The 21824-nt window shown below is 32.9% G+C and overlaps 4 protein-coding genes across 6 annotated transcripts in view; 3 read left to right on the top strand and 1 right to left on the bottom strand.

Moving 5' to 3' along the window:
* LOC111002958 (nucleoredoxin) overlaps positions 1–13743 on the top strand; it is a 35631-nt gene extending 21888 nt beyond the window's left edge. The window contains exons 4-6 of the mRNA XM_022273263.2: positions 11126–11330; positions 11839–11929; positions 12430–13743. Of these exons, the coding sequence (XP_022128955.2) occupies positions 11126–11330; positions 11839–11929; positions 12430–12851 (718 nt within the window). The 3' untranslated portion in view covers positions 12852–13743. The remainder of the gene's footprint in view (positions 1–11125; positions 11331–11838; positions 11930–12429) is intronic.
* Positions 13744–15596: 1853 nt separating this feature from the next.
* Positions 15597–17152, top strand: LOC111002950 (ATP-dependent RNA helicase WM6). Its single transcript, XM_022273255.2, has one exon. The coding sequence runs from the start codon at positions 15752–15754 to the stop codon at positions 17027–17029; it is 1278 nt and encodes a 425-aa protein (XP_022128947.1). The 5' UTR covers positions 15597–15751; the 3' UTR covers positions 17030–17152.
* A 244-nt stretch (positions 17153–17396) lies between these two features.
* Positions 17397–20195, bottom strand: LOC111002947 (venom serine carboxypeptidase). 3 transcript variants are annotated; one of them, XM_022273251.2, is made up of 2 exons: positions 20076–20195; positions 17397–18916 (listed from the first exon to the last, which is right to left on the bottom strand). In XM_022273251.2, the coding sequence occupies exon 2, from the start codon at positions 18860–18862 to the stop codon at positions 17456–17458; it is 1407 nt and encodes a 468-aa protein (XP_022128943.2). In that variant the 5' UTR covers positions 18863–18916; positions 20076–20195; the 3' UTR covers positions 17397–17455. The 3 variants fall into 3 exon arrangements, with proteins under 3 accessions (XP_022128943.2, XP_045490639.1, XP_022128944.2); XM_045634683.1 differs by lacking the exon at positions 20076–20195 and adding an exon at positions 19281–19297; XM_022273252.2 differs by lacking the exon at positions 20076–20195 and adding an exon at positions 19101–19232.
* Positions 20196–20268: 73 nt separating this feature from the next.
* On the top strand, positions 20269–21777 carry LOC111002949 (venom serine carboxypeptidase). Its single transcript, XM_022273254.2, has one exon. The coding sequence runs from the start codon at positions 20281–20283 to the stop codon at positions 21679–21681; it is 1401 nt and encodes a 466-aa protein (XP_022128946.2). The 5' UTR covers positions 20269–20280; the 3' UTR covers positions 21682–21777.
* The last annotated feature ends 47 nt before the right edge of the window (positions 21778–21824 follow it).

The raw sequence follows: 21824 nt of genomic DNA, 5'->3' as shown, positions 1-21824 counted from the left end.
ATTTTCGTTTCATCTAAAAAATATTTGCTTACTAATTTCCTGTGAGTCATAAATTCACCCGTCGTATTTAACTTGCCTCTGAGGTAATTAAATTCGTGTTAAACTTTACAATTGGGCGCTGGAAGTACAGGAAAACAAATGAATAACGATTGTTGGGCAAAGTTCTGTTTGCGAATTCCTCTTTTTCTTTACTCAAGCAACACAGCCAAACAAATACTCCTTAGTGTACTTAAAACTTTATTTCGTCTGAAACTCTGTATTTGCATTTATGTTTTGTTCATGGTTATTTTTCACGATCTAAAATGTATTTTAGTTATTTGTTGTACACAAGAAAGAATGAAAACAAAGTGCTTATATAGTGCTTATAGAGTAGGTTACGTAGATAAATCTTTGGATATTATTCGGTCGACCGTATCGTATAATGCGATCTTTACCAGGCAGAGTAGAAATTTGAAAAACAAAACAGCCAGACAAAATACATATCAAACAACTTCATCGACAAATATAATATATACATACAGAATTTAAAATTTTCTTAACCTACAAAGTAAAAATAAAAATTATTAAAAATAACATATTTTTTTTTTTAAATTTGATCCCTGTGGCAGTGTACCATTAACGCTGGCAGCATTTCTTCGCTGTATTGCGTACTTATTCGTTGGGCCAGGAAAGCACTAGCTCAGGGGTCACCTGTACTATGCCAGGCCCAACTTACATCTTTAGCGTCTGTGCACTTGAATCCCACGGCCCAAGAGTCAACTCGAAAGGAAACAAAAACCAATACCAATTTCATATACTAATTTACTTCAATATTTTGTAACATTTCATGGGCGTAGAGCATACGAGAACTTAGAATAAAGTGCTTTACTTTCATCACTGCATACCATTCAACCATTATTTTAGGGCTTTCTCTGTTCTATAATAGAGCGTTAAAATAACGTACCTGTTACAAGACCTTTGAACATAATTCTATGTCAATAATAATAATTTTATTTATTTATTTTCTCCCTTAAACATTACAACAATAAACAATGACTCAAACCTATCGGTTTAAAGATGCACTAAATTCATTTATTTAAAAAAATCTAATCAGTATCCAAGCACACCGTTTTGAACATACCTCCAAGTAATTAAATTTTGATGCCTTCTCAAACTTTGCCGACGTCGTGGAAAAGTTATTCCCAGGTACAAAATTATTTGCGGCTTTTATTACTTTTCATAAAATTTTCAACTTTGGATTTATAATTTGTGTATGGATTGAATTTTACTCGTTCAATGACATATTTAAGACATTCCAAATATTCACTGCGATTAGCAATTTTTTTTTTATGTGAAGATACCACACATCACAGAAAAAAACCTTACCTAACCTTTTAACTAAACTAGCGGCCTGAAAGATATTCAGCCGCAGCGGTTGTTACAACATACAATAAACTGGCTACTTAATGTTCAGGCATTTCGTACGAATAAAAAGATAAAACATCTCTCAAAAAAATATTTCTTTAAAAATGGAATATCTTAAGTCAGTCACAGCTAAATTCACATTATTATTTTTATTCACTACTATCTTCCACTGACCTTGTTGTTTTTCATTAAACTTTAGAAAACACCATCAGAGTTGTGGTGTGCCCACGATATGTTAACAGTTTGAAGAGTTTCGAGAAATTTAACAATCAACTGGCTAGGTAAGTAGTGTAACGTTGTCGATCCAAGTGCTTTGCCCAGCTGTTTGCTGAACTGGCTTTATATCTTTCAGGACATTGGTTAAACGGTGCTGTTTATTTAACGGCTGATTAATGCAGTCGGCTGCCACATATACATGTGTGTCTCATATATCATCTTAGAGTAATAAAATTGCCCAAAATTCGGTATAAAATTTAGTAAAAAATATTTATTAAATTGATGCATAGATTTTGCCAATACTATCCATTTATACACTAGAATTTTTCTATTTATATATATTTTATAATGAGAGTTTGGAGATTTACTGTGATATTTCAATGCCGCTTTATTGTTTATTAAAACTAAACAGGAACCTACTTGAATTAGTGTTATTGTAGACTTTGTCTGATACAAATATGTACAGATCTCACTTTCATAGAATAGTTTTCATCATAGTCATTATTATGATGATATGGATTCTAGATATGACACGAAGAAGATATAATATTTAATATTTGACAGTCATAAAATAAAAAAAGACCGGTCTATCTTAGCTTAGATATTAAATAAAAATGTATTTGCACAGCTCACAATTAATAATGCTACGTTTAAATTTTAAATGCACTCGAGAACGCAACCATTAAGAAATGGCGGGTGTAATGCACGCAAATGTGCAAAAAACGTCGTAGAATGGGGTTCGGGAAATATTTTAGCTCAACGTATTTTTGTATTGCAGACTCATTTAACAACTGTTTGATTATAACCATAAAGAGTACATAAATAATGATATTTCAAATTCTAATTTAAATCAAATCAAGATATCATTTATTCATATAGGTATACTTATGAACAGAAAAAAAGCAATATACATTAAATGACTCTAATTTTACATTTACTGCAAGTACTCTAAACAAGCCGCTCCGCCATTCTTTTTAATCGCCAAGTTTTTTTTACACAATGTTTGTAAGGATCTGCAACCATTACACCATGTTCCATATGACATCTTAAGTAATAAAGAATAATAAAATAAATTAAAAACAAAGATTTGTCCTCTATCAGCAGGAGGCGTGGTGAAATAGGAGCCCGCACTTACATACTCGTAAGAACAACACGCAAATACGTAGTATAAACAACTAATATCACCGCATACACGAATTCAAGTACGACCAGTCACCACAAGTAGCAAGATACATTTAAATTTACCATTCTCTAGGAGAAACCTCACAGATTATATATCAGATTTTATGAATAAACTGTGTTGTGACCGACATGGTTGCAATATCATGATCGAGCAAAGACTCCTTAATCAGATAACATCGTCAGACGTGATATGCAGTCGCCCACAAATCGGATCACGGCTCATTTGTCATTTGATACGTGATCGGTACAGTCGTACAGGAAGCTTTTGTACACTTGCCTTGATGTAATTCAATTGGTAGAGATTGCATTGTAATATTCTTCGACTCCAATTACAAATTACACTTTATTAAAAGATTGTAGTTCACGAATTGAGTCATGAACATACATAATGCTTCTCTTAGCAAAATGATACATATATTATACGCTAACATCCAGTAAAAGATGTTAATATTGTATTGTCTTTAATTAACATAGCTTTTATACATTTAAAGAAAACACTTTTACAGGATTGAAGCTATGTATTTTTATTGTAAACTTATAATTACATAATTTAAATTTATAATATCCAAATTCTCAATACAAACAATCCGCGAAAATGGAGGACACCGTGAGCAATTTCTGCAGAAACCCTTCATCTTTTAGTCGATACCAACTCCGGGGAAATGAATACAGATAATACAACTTTTTCTACAGCTGTGACACTTTTTTGACATTCAACACCTTTTGTCTTCAGTCACCGTGACCACGCACATCGCTGTACGCGAAACGTCGGATAAATTTAAAATCAATTAAACGTCTAAATGTTAATATAATTTTGGAAAAACGTAATGTATATTAAGATGTAATTGTAACAAAACTTATTACATTAACTTTACAAGATTAGATATCCAGTTTTACGTCAACAGTCATTTAAAAATTTCTTAACACAAAACGTATTTGTACTTCTATTATCCCAATACGTTTTGTCTTCCATAAACTCAATTTAGTGACAAAAGATAACGCGAAATGAAAGTAAACAAACGTTTGAAATATTCATAAGCTCATTTGGGGTACGAAAATTGTGGCGCAGACGCCCTTTCAGCTAGATTACTCCATAACTTCAATGGCAAGTCAGCACGCGGTTTCGATATTGCGGTTTTGTACCACGTAATTCCAATAGGCCTGCGATGTTGACTAACTCAAAGTTGAGGTTAGATGACATAATTCTCATAAATTATTATTGGAATCGACGCTTCATAGAGAACGCAGATCTTAATATAACGCAACTGTTTCACATCTATTTCTTTTTCTCTGTAACTTGTAATAGCGACAACAATTTTGAATGGAAAATCCTTATTGGCCTAAGCCCTAAGGCCAATAAAAAAAAACAAAAAAAATCTCATCTCGGGCTGTTTTGGCGAGCAATGCTCTACAGGAAATGAACTTCCCACACGGGTATGTCCTGCGAGACTCGGACCTCGATTTAAACTTTTTGAGATTCAATCGCCTGAAGGTCAGGAGGGAAGCTCAGTGGAGTGAGCTGAGAGTGAGTAAGGGACCTCACCCTCCCCGTTATAAGCAAAAGAGTTACCGAAGCCAATATTTTTGTACGCAAATTAAAGTATGTAGTTTTCTCAATATGATGAACTTAGGATCGCGTGGAACAAAAACTTATGATTCGGGATCGGGACTGCTGACAGTATCGAAATTAGAAGTTTTATAGGGCTCTGAATACACGATACAACTTGTGTCGTCGGGAATCAAACCAAGGACTGTCATTTGCACCTATGTTAGTGATTAATTTACTTCACTACTATTTAAGCCACATATTTTCAAATGCCAGAGTCATGTTAAGAGTATCCGCCGTTCATGGACAAAACTTACAATAAATAATTGCATTGCAGAAAATGAAGTAAAAAAATATTCATATTCAAAAAAAATTTTTTTCTATGAATAGATGTCATCATTACATTCTAGTGGCAATCAAAACCAATTACTAGGTACTTGAAACGTTCATTTATATTTTATGACGACGTTTTTATATAAAATGTTAACGGTAAGGGTAACAAATTGATGATGACATTGAAACGCAACTTACGATCAAAAATATTGCTCTTCATATGTTTTTATGTAAAATTAAATATAAAAATTGTTATTATGTAATAGTAAATATACAAAGGATAACTTAATTTGAATTTTAAATATTTCTCGAAAACAAATGAAATACGAATGTCAACTGTCACATTTATCGTTGCATCGCTAAGCACGGACGCGCTCATTATTGCAAATTGTATTCTTTGTACGCTGCGGTTGCTATAACTTTCATGTTATTTGAATTTTAATATCCCAATTTATTTACTGGTTTTGAATTTGTAAAAGTCCTATGTTTTGAATCGTCTATCGTTTGAATTTAGCTGCAATTCTTCCATGAAATTGCTAAAAACTTGGAATAAATGTACAAATTGTTATTATTTAATGTATAATAGGTTTATTAACACACAAATATACTTAACCTAAATATAATAATAATTATTAAATGTATTAGTTTTATAAGTCGAAGTACGTGCTCAGTCTACTCTCCCACTCTAATCCAAAACAATTTTGATTTGCCCGAGTATCGAACCCAAGAGGTGGTTATTATTATTTTATAACTAAAATAACTAAACAGTAAACACCCAACAAAAAACTCCTACTATAAAAAAGAGATAATGAGTAAATAACATTTTTATCTGTATTAAGTACACCAATCGAACTTGTCCGAACTATGTCTCATATACGTATATTCTGTGGCTAGTGGCTGCATCAGCGCAATTCACCCCTTTCCATTAACCCTACCTGTCGCGACTGCGTGACGTCACTCCGAACACAAGCCCAACGCTCGTGGAGTGATGGTCTGATTGATAGCGTTTGGCAAATACAATACAGATACGTATGAAGGTACATCGCCCGTACTCTGAAACTTTCAAACGCGTTGCCGTTGGCTTTTTTGTATGCAGTTTCGATTCCACGATAACCTCGTGGTCAGGTTCGAAATCGCTATTGGAAGTTATAAATTATCAGTGTAACTACCGTGGTTGTCACAGCGTAACACAAGTACTGATTGACTGGAAATAAGTTAAGAAAAAAAGTTGTATTATTTAGCGGGTTCTTTATTTAAAAATACATTTTGAACTACTTAATTGTATTATGCAGTATCCAACACTTATGCAATATGTTTTAATTTCCAACAAAAATACTTGATTAACTTAAGTACCACCGCTTTATAATAAAGCATAAAATTCATTCGGCATCTTGAAACACCGTTGTTATGTACGGATATTAAGTATGTAACATTATCCGTATCGTTGACAAATCAATTTTCATACATCGTTTAATTCATGTACAATTAAACGTAATTTATTCTTGCATTCCAAATCGCTTATCCGCTTATCGCTGTCAGTAACACCATGTTTTCATTGTAGACCCCAGCTACCTGATAGGCAGACTCGCTTTCATACTTCTGAGATTAAAACCTTTGTACCGTTTTGATTGAAATATTTTCCTTCAGGCATCCTCCTGAATTGAGATACAATCGTGAAACACGAGAAAAGCTTGAAATGTTTCGGTTCCAACTTATTTCTCTCTCTCTTTTGAAAGATCTACATACAAGAAAAGGCTAGATAGACGTGAAGAATTTTCATTTTGTAAATAGTAGGTCTCACTCAACCAGCCTTCAGTGCCTGACACACGCCGTCGACTTTCGGGTCGAAGACAAGTCGGTTTCCTCACGATGTTTTCCTTCACCGTTCGAGCTAAGGTTAATTGCGCACATAGAAAGTCCATTAGTGCACAGCCGGGGATCGAACCTACGACCACAGGGATGAGAGTCACACGCTGAAGCCACTGCACACTGCAACACCGCTGCCAAATGCAATGGGTTTGCTAATTTCGTTTGCTAAGCGAACTCTTTCAAACAGTGTTAAAGAAAGTTTCTTATAAAATAAATCCATACACTGAGATTACTCTATCATTCTCATAAAATGATATTGTATGTATTGCATTAAAAAAACACAAACAATACATAAACATTATAAGAGATGCAACGGGCGGCCTTATCGCTAACAAGCGGTCTCGTCCAGGTCTAGTAAGGGAAAAACTAAACAAATAAATATGATGAGTAAAGTACAAGAATCGCATAAACAAATCTTATATAGTTATTTAGTTTTTAGATAACATAAGGTACCACGCTTATCTTTACAAAGTAATAAAAAAAAATTAAATAGAAAGAATATTGAATTGAAAGAATATTTCAATGATGTCACAGAATGAGGAGAAATTTAATTTTGTAGAAAAAGGTCAGCAGCCTCTAGGCCTTTTGATTGCGATTTAATTTAAAAGAGCAAAAACGATGTTCTGAAATCATTCATATCTGCAACTCATCAATTCATATTTTTTATTCAAACTGATCTTTAATTAATTTTAAAAGAACTCAATTTCAATCCAATCCAAAAATTCTACAGAATGTAATTCAATAGAATTTGATAAATTGTTTGGAACTAAGGATTATTACTAATTGGATTATGTAATTAGAAGTTTAACTATTACAAACAGCCAAAATATATAAGGTGGGCTAAAACGTTCGTAGGCTGACACATACATAGATGGCACTTTAAAAAATTTTAACTAACCTAAGGAAAACACGTGTATAAATTTTAAACACTGTTGTACTATTAGTTTGTGAGATATATTATTTTTAAATCTTTTTAAACAGGCTAAATATAGACTTGAAGATATATGAAAACAACTAATATAGAAAAAATATTTCGTTTAGATTTTACCCACGCCTTTAATATTTGTGTTCAGGAAAAAAATTAGCAGAGAGCCTGATTAAAATAAAAAATCCATTTGTATAACTAAGTAACTGATGTATAGCAGAATTTATCGTTTCAATAAAGTAGGGTCACGCCGGGTAAAGCCGAATTACAATATGACCTTTTTTATTACCTATTTACCCGGATTTTATGTACATTCTTGATTGAGCCTTTCAAGAATTGTTTTATTAGGACGTATGCCATATTTCTGTGATATAAATATCTTTGGATTTTTTATAAACTTATATAACTTTTTTTTTAATTTTTATCCATCTGTAATCAGCCTCTTAACTTTTATGAAATTATGGCAATTAGGGAACGCAAATTCAATATTTTTTTAATTTCCTCTGTAATTTGTAAACTATCAGACTGCAGCAAAATTCGCCCTTTTCAGTCGATACACAGACTGTCGTTTCCAAGATGCCCGAAGCTAGGGAGTTGACTTTCTTTTGTTCGGTTGATCTTTTAATGTGTTCCTGGACGGTGGCAATTCTCAAATATTTATGGACTTCTGCATTTCGTGTTACCCATGGCGCACCGCTCATATTTCGCAGTGTCTTGTTTTGTAGCAGTGTATATTGAAGCAGCTTGCTGACCCCCAGAGGGGGATACACCTCCGGACCAGATAAGACCCATGGGACGATGGTAATCTCTTGGCGATGAAAAACTTTTTTGATACTACACTAGTATCAAAAAAGTTTTTCATCGCCAAGAGATTACCATCGTCCCGATACATTCATGTGATGGGCTTTTTATTTACCCTTAATTGTTTTAAGGGCAAATCAAATATATTTACTTTATATACTTTATATACTTTGTCTTTCCCGTTGTTTTCAATAAAATACAGTATTCCCTCTTATAACGCGGTAGTAGTATTCATCAAAATCAAATCAAATCATCAAATTTTTATATTAGGTTACTAAAAACAAATTATTTGCCTTGTCTATCTGTCAATTCGCAAGAAATGCGAATGCCTACTGCATGGATTTATTGCATTTTAGCAATATCTAGAATTATTCATGAGGAAGGTATATATTTAGTTTAAAATATACGGGTCACGGTTACCCATGCGAAGCCGGGACGGAAGTTGAACATACGATCAAATTATTTTTCTTGCAACTCGGATACCTACATAAAATTGAAATACGAAAATATTCCCGACTCAATCCCACTATCTGCGACGCTATTGAAAAACTTTTCCGCCATAACTTATATCTTTATGATTTTCATGTTATAAGCTTATCAGGGTCTCACAGCCCCCGCCCTAATGGCGGGAGATTTATGGCGGGAAACGTATCAGCCATTACATTCTCGTAGATTTGCTGCCAAAAATATTGTAGCCCGAATGGCTGGGAAATCCTTTGTTCCGCGCCGTAGCCTTCTCGATTTAGAAGAAATGTTTTACTACACAATACTATGTTTGAGTTTTAGTTATGTCGTTCCTTCGTAGTCTATGGTATATTCACTGGCATCTTGGACAACATACTTGTTTACACTTACGAGTATGAATGCGCTTCACTACTACTTCATTTAAATAAAAATTCTCGGATAAACGAGCTTATTAAGAAGTTTGGTATTCGCGTAAAACAAAGGGAATTTGCGGTTACTGCGCTTATCTTAGTACTAATTATTCTATATACCTACTATTTGTGTTTTGGAAATAAATTAGCAGGTCAATATTTTCTTTCAATATTCTAAATTTGTTTAAAATATACTATTTTTAAGCCCATATATAACAAAAACTATAATGTGAAATCAATATAAATGAAATAAACACAATGTGAGTTGTGTAGTAGAGTAGACCCATTTTAAATTCATTATGGCGTAAAACTGTATTATGAACAGCTTTTTCCGTAACTTAACTGTAACAAGTTTTTAATATCTGATTATTTTTTAAGCATCAAGAATACAAATAAGAGTGTCATCGTTCATTAATATAAAATAAAATGAAAATGTGTTAATCATTATGCACTGGATTGGATACAGAAATAGAATAATAAAATTGATAACTCTATTTTTTTTTTCATTTACAATTTTCATTTTTTAAACTGTTTACAACATCTAAATCATGTGCAAAAATTTCGAGAGAATGTAAGTAATTTACGAAACATCATTGATATAATTTCATCACAATTAAAGTTTAGAAACTGCATTGAAAGCCCAATGAAAAAAAAACACAGACAATATTCACGTAAAGCTATATACCAGGCAATTTACACAACTTCCAAATTGGCCAGAACTTACACAATTCACCCTCAACCAATTTCAACGGAAAAACAAATTGCTGTGCTCGAATAACAAACTACTTACAACGATTATAAAGTTTTTCATTATAATTTACGAACGAGCTCTCATAACTTTCGTCGTTATAACAAATAGGGTAAATACTAATAAATCCTCTTTTCATTGATATTCCTATATGAAAAAGCGAAATAATTTTTTTAAATAATTAATTTAATAAATATTAATTTATTACCCTACATAAATCATTCTTTTGAACACTTACAGTAGATAATTATTTTTATTGACCTAAAAAAATGTTTCTTTCAAATAATATACATGGCAAAACAACGTTTGCCGGGTCAGCTAGTATGGCAATAAAATTAAAAGTCCTGAATTCTATACTCGACGAAGAATTAAATGTTTCCATTCCGACCTGCAGGTATACAAGAATAGTAATTAAACAGATGGACCATATGAATATTTATATCAACCAATATCTGTCTTATAGCTCAAGACTGCTGTATTTATCGAATTTGAATCTGTACAGATACGAACTAATGGTATTATCTACTCTAATGGGATAACTTTGTGGTCAACTAACTTCGCATGTTAAAACTTTGCGATACGGATAATATGGACAGTAATAATGATGGGATCAACAGAAATACGGTTTGTAAAGCAAACGGGTCACTGACAGTTATCATTGTTGTATTGTATGGAGTGTATTGAACTGAGCAGTCTTTATAATATGTGAAATAATTTAAATATACACTCCTACAATATTTTCTACTTAAAAATTAAAGGCATCCTCCAACCTAATACTTATTTAATTTCTCTGTTAGAAAGGAATACTATTTTTTTCCTTTACCACTCCACATACAAGAATTGTCGCTATGATTCCATAAGTAATACCAATAATATTAAACACATTAACTTGAACGTTAGATAGTTTTCAAATCAGGTAACAAATGCATGGAGGTGCACTCGCCCACAGAAACTAATATAACGCTTTAAGTTATGAAAACTTTGGACTGAACTTTTACTCCAAAAAAACGACTAAACAAGATTATATTGTAATTGTGAGTTCATATTATTTCAAATAACGCAACTCAGTATTTTAAAGAGTAGAACATTGTTATCCGAGGTGCCCATGTATATAACTAATAAGATTACTACGACTTCATTTGACCTCTGTCAAATTGTTAAGGAACTTTTGGTTGTATGCTACGCTTTACCAGTTAAAAATATAAAACCTATTTCCCTGTTCACAGATCAGAACAATCATTCAAGCGCACAGTATCATCAGTAGCCGCGGGGGGTGCCTTAGCTGTGCCCTGGTCAGCGACTGAAGCACGAACTGCATTACCTGCTGCACTTGGAGTGGCTGGTATCCCTGCGCTGGTGATTACTGATGCTGTCGGAAAAGTACTGACGTCAAATGGCAGGCAGCATTTGGCTGCTGATCCTACAGGCTTGGTGAGTTGCAATACGCGACATGTCTTTTATTAATGGCAAAACTCATTATTATGTCATACGTTTAAATATATGCTATTATAGTTTTATTGGGCTTAGTACATATGAACGTATTTTTAACCCTACCAACTTCATAATTATAAAATGTTACATTTAAATAAATTGTATTAGGTTTTATTCATCCAGAAAATAATAAATTTTTTGTGTCAAGAACATTCGTTCTGATTTCATTGAAATTGTATTTCAATACTTACTGATTAACTACGATCACTGTATTATACTGTAGAATGTATACCAACTATGTCGATGTCTATTCGCCGCGCATAACGCAACCAAGCGTTGCTTTGTGTTTAAATTTGTATGTACGAATAAAAAACAGCGTTTTAACGCATTTGTTTGTTTAGCTATAATTACGGACAAGTTAATTTTCATTTATGAACGCAAATGCAAGAAAAAAAGTCATAGAACCAACACAAACAATTGTTGAATTTTTTCGATTAAAATCTTACAGAATTTCCCTTGGGGCCAACGAGCAGTGTCTGTGTTGACGGAACAGGCATTGCTGAAGATGGCGCGGCATCCAGCAGTGGTTTTATTTATTGGTAAGAAGCTTGTCTTGATTAATTTCATGGCATTTTTTTGTATGAAAAATTATTAGTAGTTTCATTTGTTAACGAAATAGGATACAATTTATGTAATCGTGTCAAAATTGCAGAAAGTCTTTAATAGATACATTAGAAATAAAATTTTATTTAATCACAGTATTATAGAATTTATCAAGGTCTTTTGATTTTAACACTTTTCATATAGGTAATGACTTTCTTTCATAATAAATAATATACATTCATGATACTCATATTTTTGATAATAACTCGTCTGCCTTTTTAGTACAATGAGATGTTTAGTTTCTTATGTTTTAAGAATATTCATACGTAGTCCTTTCTTGTTATGTTTGTGAAATCACAGATATGTTACGCCTCTGTGTAATTTGAGGTCCTAACTTCGTTTTCGTCGAAATAATATGAAGTATCAGACAAAAGGCATGATGTGAATTTTCTTTTAAATGTCTATGTAAATAAAAAATAATGCGTTTTTATTACAGACGACGAGGACTCCGAAATCGAATTCGCCGAATCAGTACTAATGCCGGCAGCGGAATCATACTACGAAGAATGCAGCATCCAATATCCTGGCTTTTGTCCCTACCAAAACTCTTCCGACGACGAGAGCATGGACTTCGATTATTCCACAACAAAATCATCCAAAATCAAGAAAAAATTCTTCAAACACGTAATGTTTTTTATAGGAATAGACGGATCGGATAGTGCTGATATGATCAGGGAACACATAGGGTTAGACGACGCGGTGCCCATGTTAACAGCTATCGATTTCCCAAAACAGCGCATGGTGACCATGAAGTTTGGGGACGAAATTACCACAGATTCCGTACAGAATTTTGTCGATGCTTTCTTAAGTGGCAACGCCGAGTTTAAGCCTTTGAAACCCTATAGTGATAAATGTTAGACTACAATGGTCATTCTATTGTTTTAGTTAATTAACCCAAGTACTAAGTATTAGAGAACGTGAATGAAAATTTTAACGCAAAGACAAAAAAGTTTTTTCGGCAGTCTTAAAAACTTCAATACTACTTTATATGTTATCAAAACACAGTACCATAAACATACTACATAAAGGTAATACATTTTCCAAACAATTTCTATAATACATTAATTTTTAAACATTGTATGTCCGTTTAATTCCAAATACGGCCACTGAGCGCTGGTTTTTCAAACAATTTTTGCTTAGCTATTTGATTGTAATTCGTGCTAAGTGCTAATAGAATCCGTATGGTGTAATCAAACTAATCAATTTAATTTTTGTAGAGTCTGTGCCGAAATTGAACCGGCGTTGCTGTTGCGTAACTCATGTTCTTATTGCTACGTGTCATTATATTTATTCACAAATACATTTTTTTCATAATGACTATGAAGATGATTACTATCGAATTATAATGACATAAAACTCTAGTCAACATAAGAAACTAGCTCGTGCATTTTTTCAGTCACTGACTGACTTCAAATTTTTTATAATCGGTTAGAAATGGCCTTAGCATTACAATGTTTCGTCAATTTATGGTATTTTATAAAAATATTATTTAAGGTAACTAGGATAAGTAGTATTTAACAACGTAGGTTCTGCCCGTTACAAATAACCTTCATTAGTATGGAATTAGCACCTAATAGATAATTTGTCAAGTAGTGTTTTTACAAGTGTAGATTTTGTAGATTTTTACCGTATGGCAATTGTAGTATTATTATTTTTATATCTGTGATCATCTTATACTAAATAGTAATTATTGTAGTTGTTTATTTAAAATAAATTGCGTAATTATTGAAGTAATAAACAATATACTCATTCCATACCCTGTGTTGTTTTATTTCCAGCTTCAAAAAAATTTACTTTGTCGCTTTTTTTTAAATTTTCAGGCTATATTGTGATTTTCCGATTTGAAAGCCATAAAATGAGATTTAGGGCCTGTTTCAAAATGTATGGATAAAGTACCAAATAGCTATGCAACACATAAATTATTCGGAAGATAAAACTTTCGAAGAAATTTCACGCTATCTGACAGTCGTGAAACGCAAAAATACAGTTTATCCTACCAATAAGTAATAAATAGCTTATTTGGAACTTATCCGGACATTGTGAAACAGGCCCTTAGAATCGAAACTTATGCGAACTATGAAACTCATATGTCAAAATCCAATAAGTAGGTACATTAGTGTGATAATATTCAGAACTTTATAAAAAATGTGGAAACAGTACAAAATCTTGTGCAGAGTAATGTATCTCAGTTTCTACATTTAAAAAAAGAAAACGTTACTTTTTCTCAATACGAACGATATATAAACATTTTAATCAACGAATTTCAATTACGAGCATTTTTTAAATATTCTGTTTTTATAAGTTAAGGTTTGTGAATTATTAATAAGGGCTAGTTTATTAAATACCTAAACAAAACATTTTAATTTACCCGTTTATAATAAAGGCTGCTTACCCCTGGTCTAGTCTAGTACGATCTTTATCTAAGATTTTCTCATATGTTATAAAAGGAATAAAAAATATTGATATTTATTTATTTATTAAGTCTACAACATCATACATATTACTAAATCCACTGATAATTTTATAAAATTTTATATCTAATATGTACGACAATACATGTAAACATAAGTTATGAAAAATAGGAATTAAAAAAAAATACAATTAAAAACATAAACAAGATAAGATAATTACACAAGATATTAATTATAACTTACATAGTACATATAATAAATCAATGTAAAGTATTTGTAATTCATCAACAAATTACTTTCTGACAACTATTTTTCACAAATCTCGTTACATAAAATGGCGATACCGATACGAACCTAATTTTTTTAGAAGTTTTAACTCTTTGAAAGCATAAACTAAAATGTTTCTCTGATGTCAAACGAAGTTGTACAGTAGAAAGAAAGAGTATATAGAAATATTTTCAGAAAACAAGCCTTTAATAGAGCGCTGGAAATTTTGAAATGAAATGAAATACGTTTATTTGGAACATAAGATTATCGAGGTATCACTTATTCCACTCCATTAAATTCGAACCTGTTGGCATCCCTACTCATCTGCAAAGAAGACAGAGGGTGTTGGCCGAGAGAAAAGGCCGGCGTAAAAAACTCTCGGTACTCTTTTAAAAATAAGCAAATCATCAAACAATTCTACAATATTTAAAACAAATATAGCAAATTAATTAAAAGTAGCCTGCCCAGCACTATGCCCAGGCCCTTTTATCAACTAGATAATCACTAGTTGTGTAAAAAGGCTTTAAAGTAAGCCTTTTTACACAGCTCTTCTTTAATACATTTCTTAAATTTAATAAAAGGCAGAGATAAAAGAGCCTCTGGAATTTTGTTAAAGAAGAGTATGCCTTTTTCCAAAAAAGAATTACTAACTTTAGTCAGTCTAGTACGGGGAAATTGCAGCCTGCGTTTGTTCCGAGTATTGACATTGAGCGTATGTTTTATTTTATTATACTTATCACTATTTTTGTATGCATATGCATATATTTTCATAAATATATTGCGAGGGAAAGGTAAGTAATTAATATTCATTTACTTAAATTTATCTCAATCAAGAACACTAATTTATTCTTTGCGCAATGATAATGATAACGATGATAATTCGATATCGTATATTTTATCTGTACGTTTTATAGTTTATGTCCACCGTTGTTCACTTAGAGTCTATGGTTCCAAGCATAGCCTTGCGTCCTTAATTCAACCGACGCCATTATTGTGAAATAAATTTGTTTTCTCATTTCACGTGTTAATACGAAAAAGTATTCTTAATTTCGTGTTGGTTTTATATTCCAACCCCAAGAAATGGCAGATAACGACGATCTTCTCGACTACGAAGACGAAGAGCAGGCAGATCAGCAAACAGCCGACGGAGCAACCGAAGCGGCGCCAAAAAAAGAGGTTAAAGGGTCCTATGTATCTATTCACAGTTCTGGCTTCAGAGATTTCCTGCTAAAACCGGAAATTTTACGAGCTATAGTAGATTGCGGATTTGAACATCCGTCTGAAGTGCAACATGAGTGTATTCCCCAGGCCGTTCTTGGTATGGACATCTTGTGCCAAGCAAAATCCGGTATGGGCAAGACGGCTGTGTTTGTATTAGCAACGCTGCAACAACTCGAACCATCAGAGAATCATGTCTATGTTCTCGTTATGTGTCACACCAGGGAACTGGCATTCCAGATCAGCAAAGAGTATGAACGTTTTTCTAAATACATGGCTGGAGTTAAAGTGTCAGTATTTTTTGGTGGTATGCCAATTCAAAAAGATGAAGAAGTGCTTAAAACTGCTTGCCCTCATATAGTTGTGGGAACTCCTGGACGAATTCTTGCTTTAGTCAATAGCAAGAAGCTGAATTTAAAACATTTAAAACACTTCATTCTTGATGAATGTGATAAGATGTTGGAGTCTCTTGACATGAGACGAGATGTTCAGGAGATATTTAGAAATACTCCTCATGGAAAGCAAGTTATGATGTTTTCAGCTACTCTAAGTAAAGAGATACGTCCTGTGTGCAAGAAATTCATGCAGGATCCTATGGAAGTGTATGTTGATGATGAAGCTAAACTCACACTGCATGGGCTTCAGCAACATTATGTCAAACTTAAGGAGAATGAGAAGAACAAGAAACTCTTTGAATTACTTGATGTTTTAGAGTTTAATCAAGTTGTAATTTTTGTAAAATCTGTACAAAGATGTATTGCATTAGCACAGTTGCTTACTGATCAAAATTTCCCAGCTATTGGAATTCACAGAAACATGTCTCAAGATGAACGTCTCTCTCGCTACCAGCAATTTAAAGACTTCCAGAAAAGGATATTAGTGGCAACAAATCTATTTGGTCGAGGAATGGATATTGAACGAGTAAATATTGTGTTCAATTATGACATGCCTGAAGATTCTGATACATACTTACATAGAGTGGCAAGGGCTGGTCGATTTGGTACAAAAGGCTTGGCAATAACTATGGTTTCTGATGAAAATGATGCTAAGATCCTTAATGAAGTTCAAGATCGTTTTGATGTTAATATCACCGAATTACCAGAGGAGATAGAACTGTCAACTTACATAGAGGGACGATAAATTACAACATCCAGCATTAATTTAAGTAATTTTAAGACTAGTTTTAAAACAACCTAATGTCTAACATCTGTTTGAATAAAAAGTTTGGTCATCAATAATGAATAAATTGACATTTGGTTTTTACTTCTGTGGTTTCTTTTCAGTCAAATTCTTGTAAAATCAATTGAAAATTACTTTGTAAGACAGTAGTAGTAGAATTTATCAGTAACACTGTAATAAATATTCTTTTCTATTAAAGCATAGCTAATTTATGCTAAAGCATTGCTTGGGAAATATCATAAAAAAAATGTTGTTGTTGAATCTATTATTCTTAGGTTTTATTGAGCCAAGTATTCTTCCTATACTGAAGGGAATTAAGTAACAAAACTTCTACATAAACCATTTATTTTCATAAATTTTACACCAAAATTAAAAAAATATTCTTATTTACAGAGAATTCTTAGTAAACATCTTTTCATGAGTGAGATGAGTAATCATATCAAGAGCCCATTTTGGTTGATCTCCAGGAACCATGTGGCCTGCATTTCTGACCATTAATTCCACCAGCTTTCCTGCTTGCTTCACATAACCAGCCAACTCACCATCAACCTTCCATTGGTACCTTTTAGCAGTCTTATAATCTTCTGCACCAGTAAAATTGAGATTTCTCAAGTAATTAAGAGTATTTGGGTAAGCAACAATAATATCAATTTGACCATTGTAAACAACTACGTAATAATGATCAAGTAATTCAGAGATCCAAGGAGCAACAGATTGCATTATATCTGCTTTCAAGTGTTCTTCAACCTCCTTTCCATTGTTAAATGGGAGAGCACCAACATGGATTTGCTTGCGAACAGAAGATTTCTGCAACATTGGTCCAAAATCCATCTTAGTGACATAATCTTTTGTATGTAAAAAGTTAAAATAAAACTCAAATCCAGTCATGTTGTAAAACAAACTTTTACCATCAATTAAATCTCCATTTAACAAAGTGTCAAATGCCTCAAAGGCAGGAATCCATTTCTTTTCTTTAATTAGGGTGACAGCTTTGTTTTCATACTCAGCAAATACCTTTGCTTGGTTCCAATCTAACAAACCAATTTGATATAAATATTTACTGTACAACAATTGATGTTCCGGGTCACTCAAGCCATTTCCTATAGCAATAGCTTTAAGATTAATTTTTAATTGCGCATTCTGGTTTTTTTTATGAATAGTGTAAGCTAATGCTGGAACATATTTACCAGCATAGGACTCTCCAGTTATAAAGAATTTGTTTTTCTGTAGTTCTGGAAATAGCTGAAAAAACTGTATGAGAGTATTATACAGGTCCTCACCAACTTGAGTCTGGTTTGTACAATAGCCTTTAGGATCCTTTGTAAAGCTAAAGCCTGTGCCGACAGGATTATCTATATAGATTATGTGGTGACTAAGAGCCCAGTTATATTTACGTCTTTCAAATTTCCCATCTCGCACTCTTAGTGGGCCATTTTCAGTAAAAAGTCCATAAAGGGAGGATGCTCCGGGACCACCTTGAAGCCATACGACAACTGGCGCATCCTTATTATTTGGTACCATGGCTGGGAAGTACCAGAAAAATTGATTTGAATCATATTTCTTGTTGACAGTAAAGAATCCAGAATAACTCTTGATACGTAAGGCTTCTGTGAATTCAACTCGAGCGAGTCGTCGACCTTCCGTTATGTTACCATTTTCAACATACTGCGTCAAAAACAATGGTGATCCAGGATCTCCACCATCTGGTTCGGTGAGATTTAGTTTTGGATACCGGTAAAACATACACTGCACTGTTAAAGCTTGAGTCACTATTAATAGCCACAAAAAAGACATCTTGCGACTACCGAGTACAGGGCACAGGCACTAATAGTAGAGTTCTGCATAAATCTGTAAATTAAAGTATTAAAGCGTATTAATTAAAAAGATAATAAAATTTAAATTTCGCCGTCTGTTAAATTTCGTAAATGCCAACTACTTCGCAACGGTTATGCGATAAGAAAACACAAAAAATGGCACAGTCACACGTTAAGTGAACTTCTTATCTGTTAAATGTTAAAGGTTATGAAAACACCTATTAAATCTTGTATTAAGTATGGCAACAGTAAACAGGCATTCCACTCTTCATTGGTAGGACGTAAAAGTACTAAATAGAAATTAAGAACTGCCGGTGCTCCAGCATCCACTATGCAGCTGAAAGAGTTACAACAATTCATATTTCATAGACTAAATTATAACATAGGGCGTAACGTACCCTATTTTATTGTCATAACAATTTAAATAAGTCTTCGCCCACTGCCCTGTAGAAATCTAATAAAGTGCTCCACGATATAATTACGAGTAGGTACTACAAATAAGTTCGCCTTTTTTTTTATAATGGCCCATGCGGGCCATTATATATTGTGCATTGTGGCCCAGGGTCAAAACAGGGAAACGGGTAAAAAATAAACGTATCGGATGGAACGGAATTAAGGAAAGGAAAATAATCTATAAAATAAAAGATCAATTCTTATAGAGATAGATATAAAAGGAGTGTAAGAAAAGATATTTACATATATACACATTCATAGGATCTAAATTTTTATATCATTACTTAAGATAAAAGTTTATATATATGTGGGTCCATTGTTGAAAGTAACCAGGATATGGATGAAGGGAAAGGAATTTGAAGGGAAATGAGACCGTCGATAAGAGCCGATCGTTCGCGCCGAGAACAATAAGTTCGCCTTTGCGATTTAAATTGATACAAAGTACAGACTAGGGATATAATTTTACAAGATTTGCTATGGGTATTGGATTGGACTAGCCACGCTCGCCAAAACTGCCCGAGCTGCACTTTAGAGTTCAGGCCAACAGCAAGAATAACAAGATTTCATTTTAAGAAATAGCGAGTAAAAAGCGCTTGAGGCATTTTGTGGTTATTGCAGGTGTTATTTAACTATAACATCGATATGATTAATAATTTAAATATAAGTGAATGAATCGATAAGGTCAATTAAATGTTTGGCCCTATCTGAAGTCTGAATAATAAAACCTATGTACATTTTACCTGCATGTTTTGTATTTTACGGACAGGAAGTAAGACAGTGACATTTCGGTACAGAAATGGAAACAAAAGAAATAAAACTTTGCCGGTTGGGTAAATACTAACGTTACGTATAGCTTATTCGATTTACTATTTAGCTACTTCCGTATTAACTACTACACAGGTGTTTATCTTGGAACAAAAAAACAAAATCTGTGTTAAGTTTACGATGGACAGCTCAGTATGTTTGTTTACATACTTAACTGTCTTACTAATTTGTAATGTAGAAAGTTCATTTTTTCCATATGTATATCCTAGAATTAATTTACAATCTAAAATGAACAAGATTTCTGGTGATGCCTTAATACTTACCCCTTATTTGGAGCGTCAGGAAATTGATTTGGCACGGAATCTCTCCTTTGTTCAACTAACAGAGAAAATGGGCTTCTCGAGTCATGCTGGTTTCTTTACTGTCGATAAGAGGTATAATTCAAATTTATATTTTTGGTACTTTCCTGCTTTTAATAAAAATAAAGCAGCACCTGTCGTTCTGTGGCTGCAGGGAGGTCCTGGAGGCAGTTCACTGTTTGGACTATTTACTGAAAATGGACCCATAATTGCCAAAAAAGGAGGCTTTGCTCGAAGGAAATATCACTGGGCTGTAGAAAACCATTTAATTTTTATTGACAACCCAGTGGGAACAGGATTTAGTTTCACAAATGACAGTAAAGGATATTGTGAAGATGAAGGATGTATTGCTAAAGGGCTCTATGAGAGTTTGCAACAATTCTTTACTTTATTTCCAAACTTGTTTGATAATGATTTTTATATTACTGGAGAATCATATGCAGGAAAGTATATACCATCATTAGGGCTACATATACATCAAAGAAACATGGTATCAAAACAAAAGATTAATTTAAAAGGAATGGCATTGGGTAATGCTTATTGTGACCCAATTAATCAACTAGACTATGGAAGTTATCTGTATCAACATGGATTGATTGATTTGAATCAGCAGGATGTATTTTATCAAATGCAATCAAATATAACTAAGGAAATAAGGAATCAGAATTGGCTCAACGCTGGCATTCTCATGGATCAATTAATGGATGGAGACATCTCAAACTTTTCATACTTTAAAAACTTCACAGGTTTTCAAACATATTACAATTTCTTGATGATTAACAATGAAATAGATATACCTGTGTTTAAAGACCTTATCAACAATGATAAAGTAAGAAAAAGCATTCACGTAGGTAACCTGCCATTTCATGATGGAAAGGAAGTAGAAATTTCTCTAGCAGCTGATATTTTGCAATCTGTAACAGCTGAAATATCACAGCTTTTATCACATTACAAGATATTATTCTATAATGGACAATTAGATATTATTGTTGCTTATCCCTTAACAGAAAACTTCTTGCAACATTTAGATTTTTCTGCTTCTAAAGAATATAAAACAGCTGTAAAGAAAATCTGGAGAGTTGGAGATGATATTGCAGGATATTACAAAAAGGCAGGAAATTTGACAGAAGTTTTAGTGCGAAATGCAGGACATATGGTGCCAGGTGACCAACCAAAGTGGGCATTTGACCTTATATCTCGATTTATAAAAAACAAACTGTAAAACTATTCCTATTATAATTATTTAAATTTCAGAGGATTAGCCTCATTAATATCTCTATAAAATATAATTCTGATCAGTAAAATTTTATTTTATTTATTATTTTTAAAATTTATTTATATATATTTTTATCCATCTGCAATCAG

Source organism: Pieris rapae, chromosome 3, assembly GCF_905147795.1.
Source record: "Pieris rapae chromosome 3, ilPieRapa1.1, whole genome shotgun sequence".
Lineage (NCBI taxonomy): Eukaryota > Metazoa > Arthropoda > Insecta > Lepidoptera > Pieridae > Pieris > Pieris rapae.
Note: the sequence above shows the minus strand (reverse complement) of the source record. Positions and strands in the feature narration are given on the sequence as shown.

Bases quoted from the DNA above. Each gene is read 5' to 3' on its own strand.
- LOC111002947 (XM_022273251.2), bottom strand. From the start codon at position 18,862: ATGTCTTTTTTGTGGCTATTAATAGTGACTCAAGCTTTAACAGTGCAG.
- LOC111002950 (XM_022273255.2), top strand. From the start codon at position 15,752: ATGGCAGATAACGACGATCTTCTCGACTACGAAGACGAAGAGCAGGCA.
- LOC111002949 (XM_022273254.2), top strand. From the start codon at position 20,281: ATGGACAGCTCAGTATGTTTGTTTACATACTTAACTGTCTTACTAATT.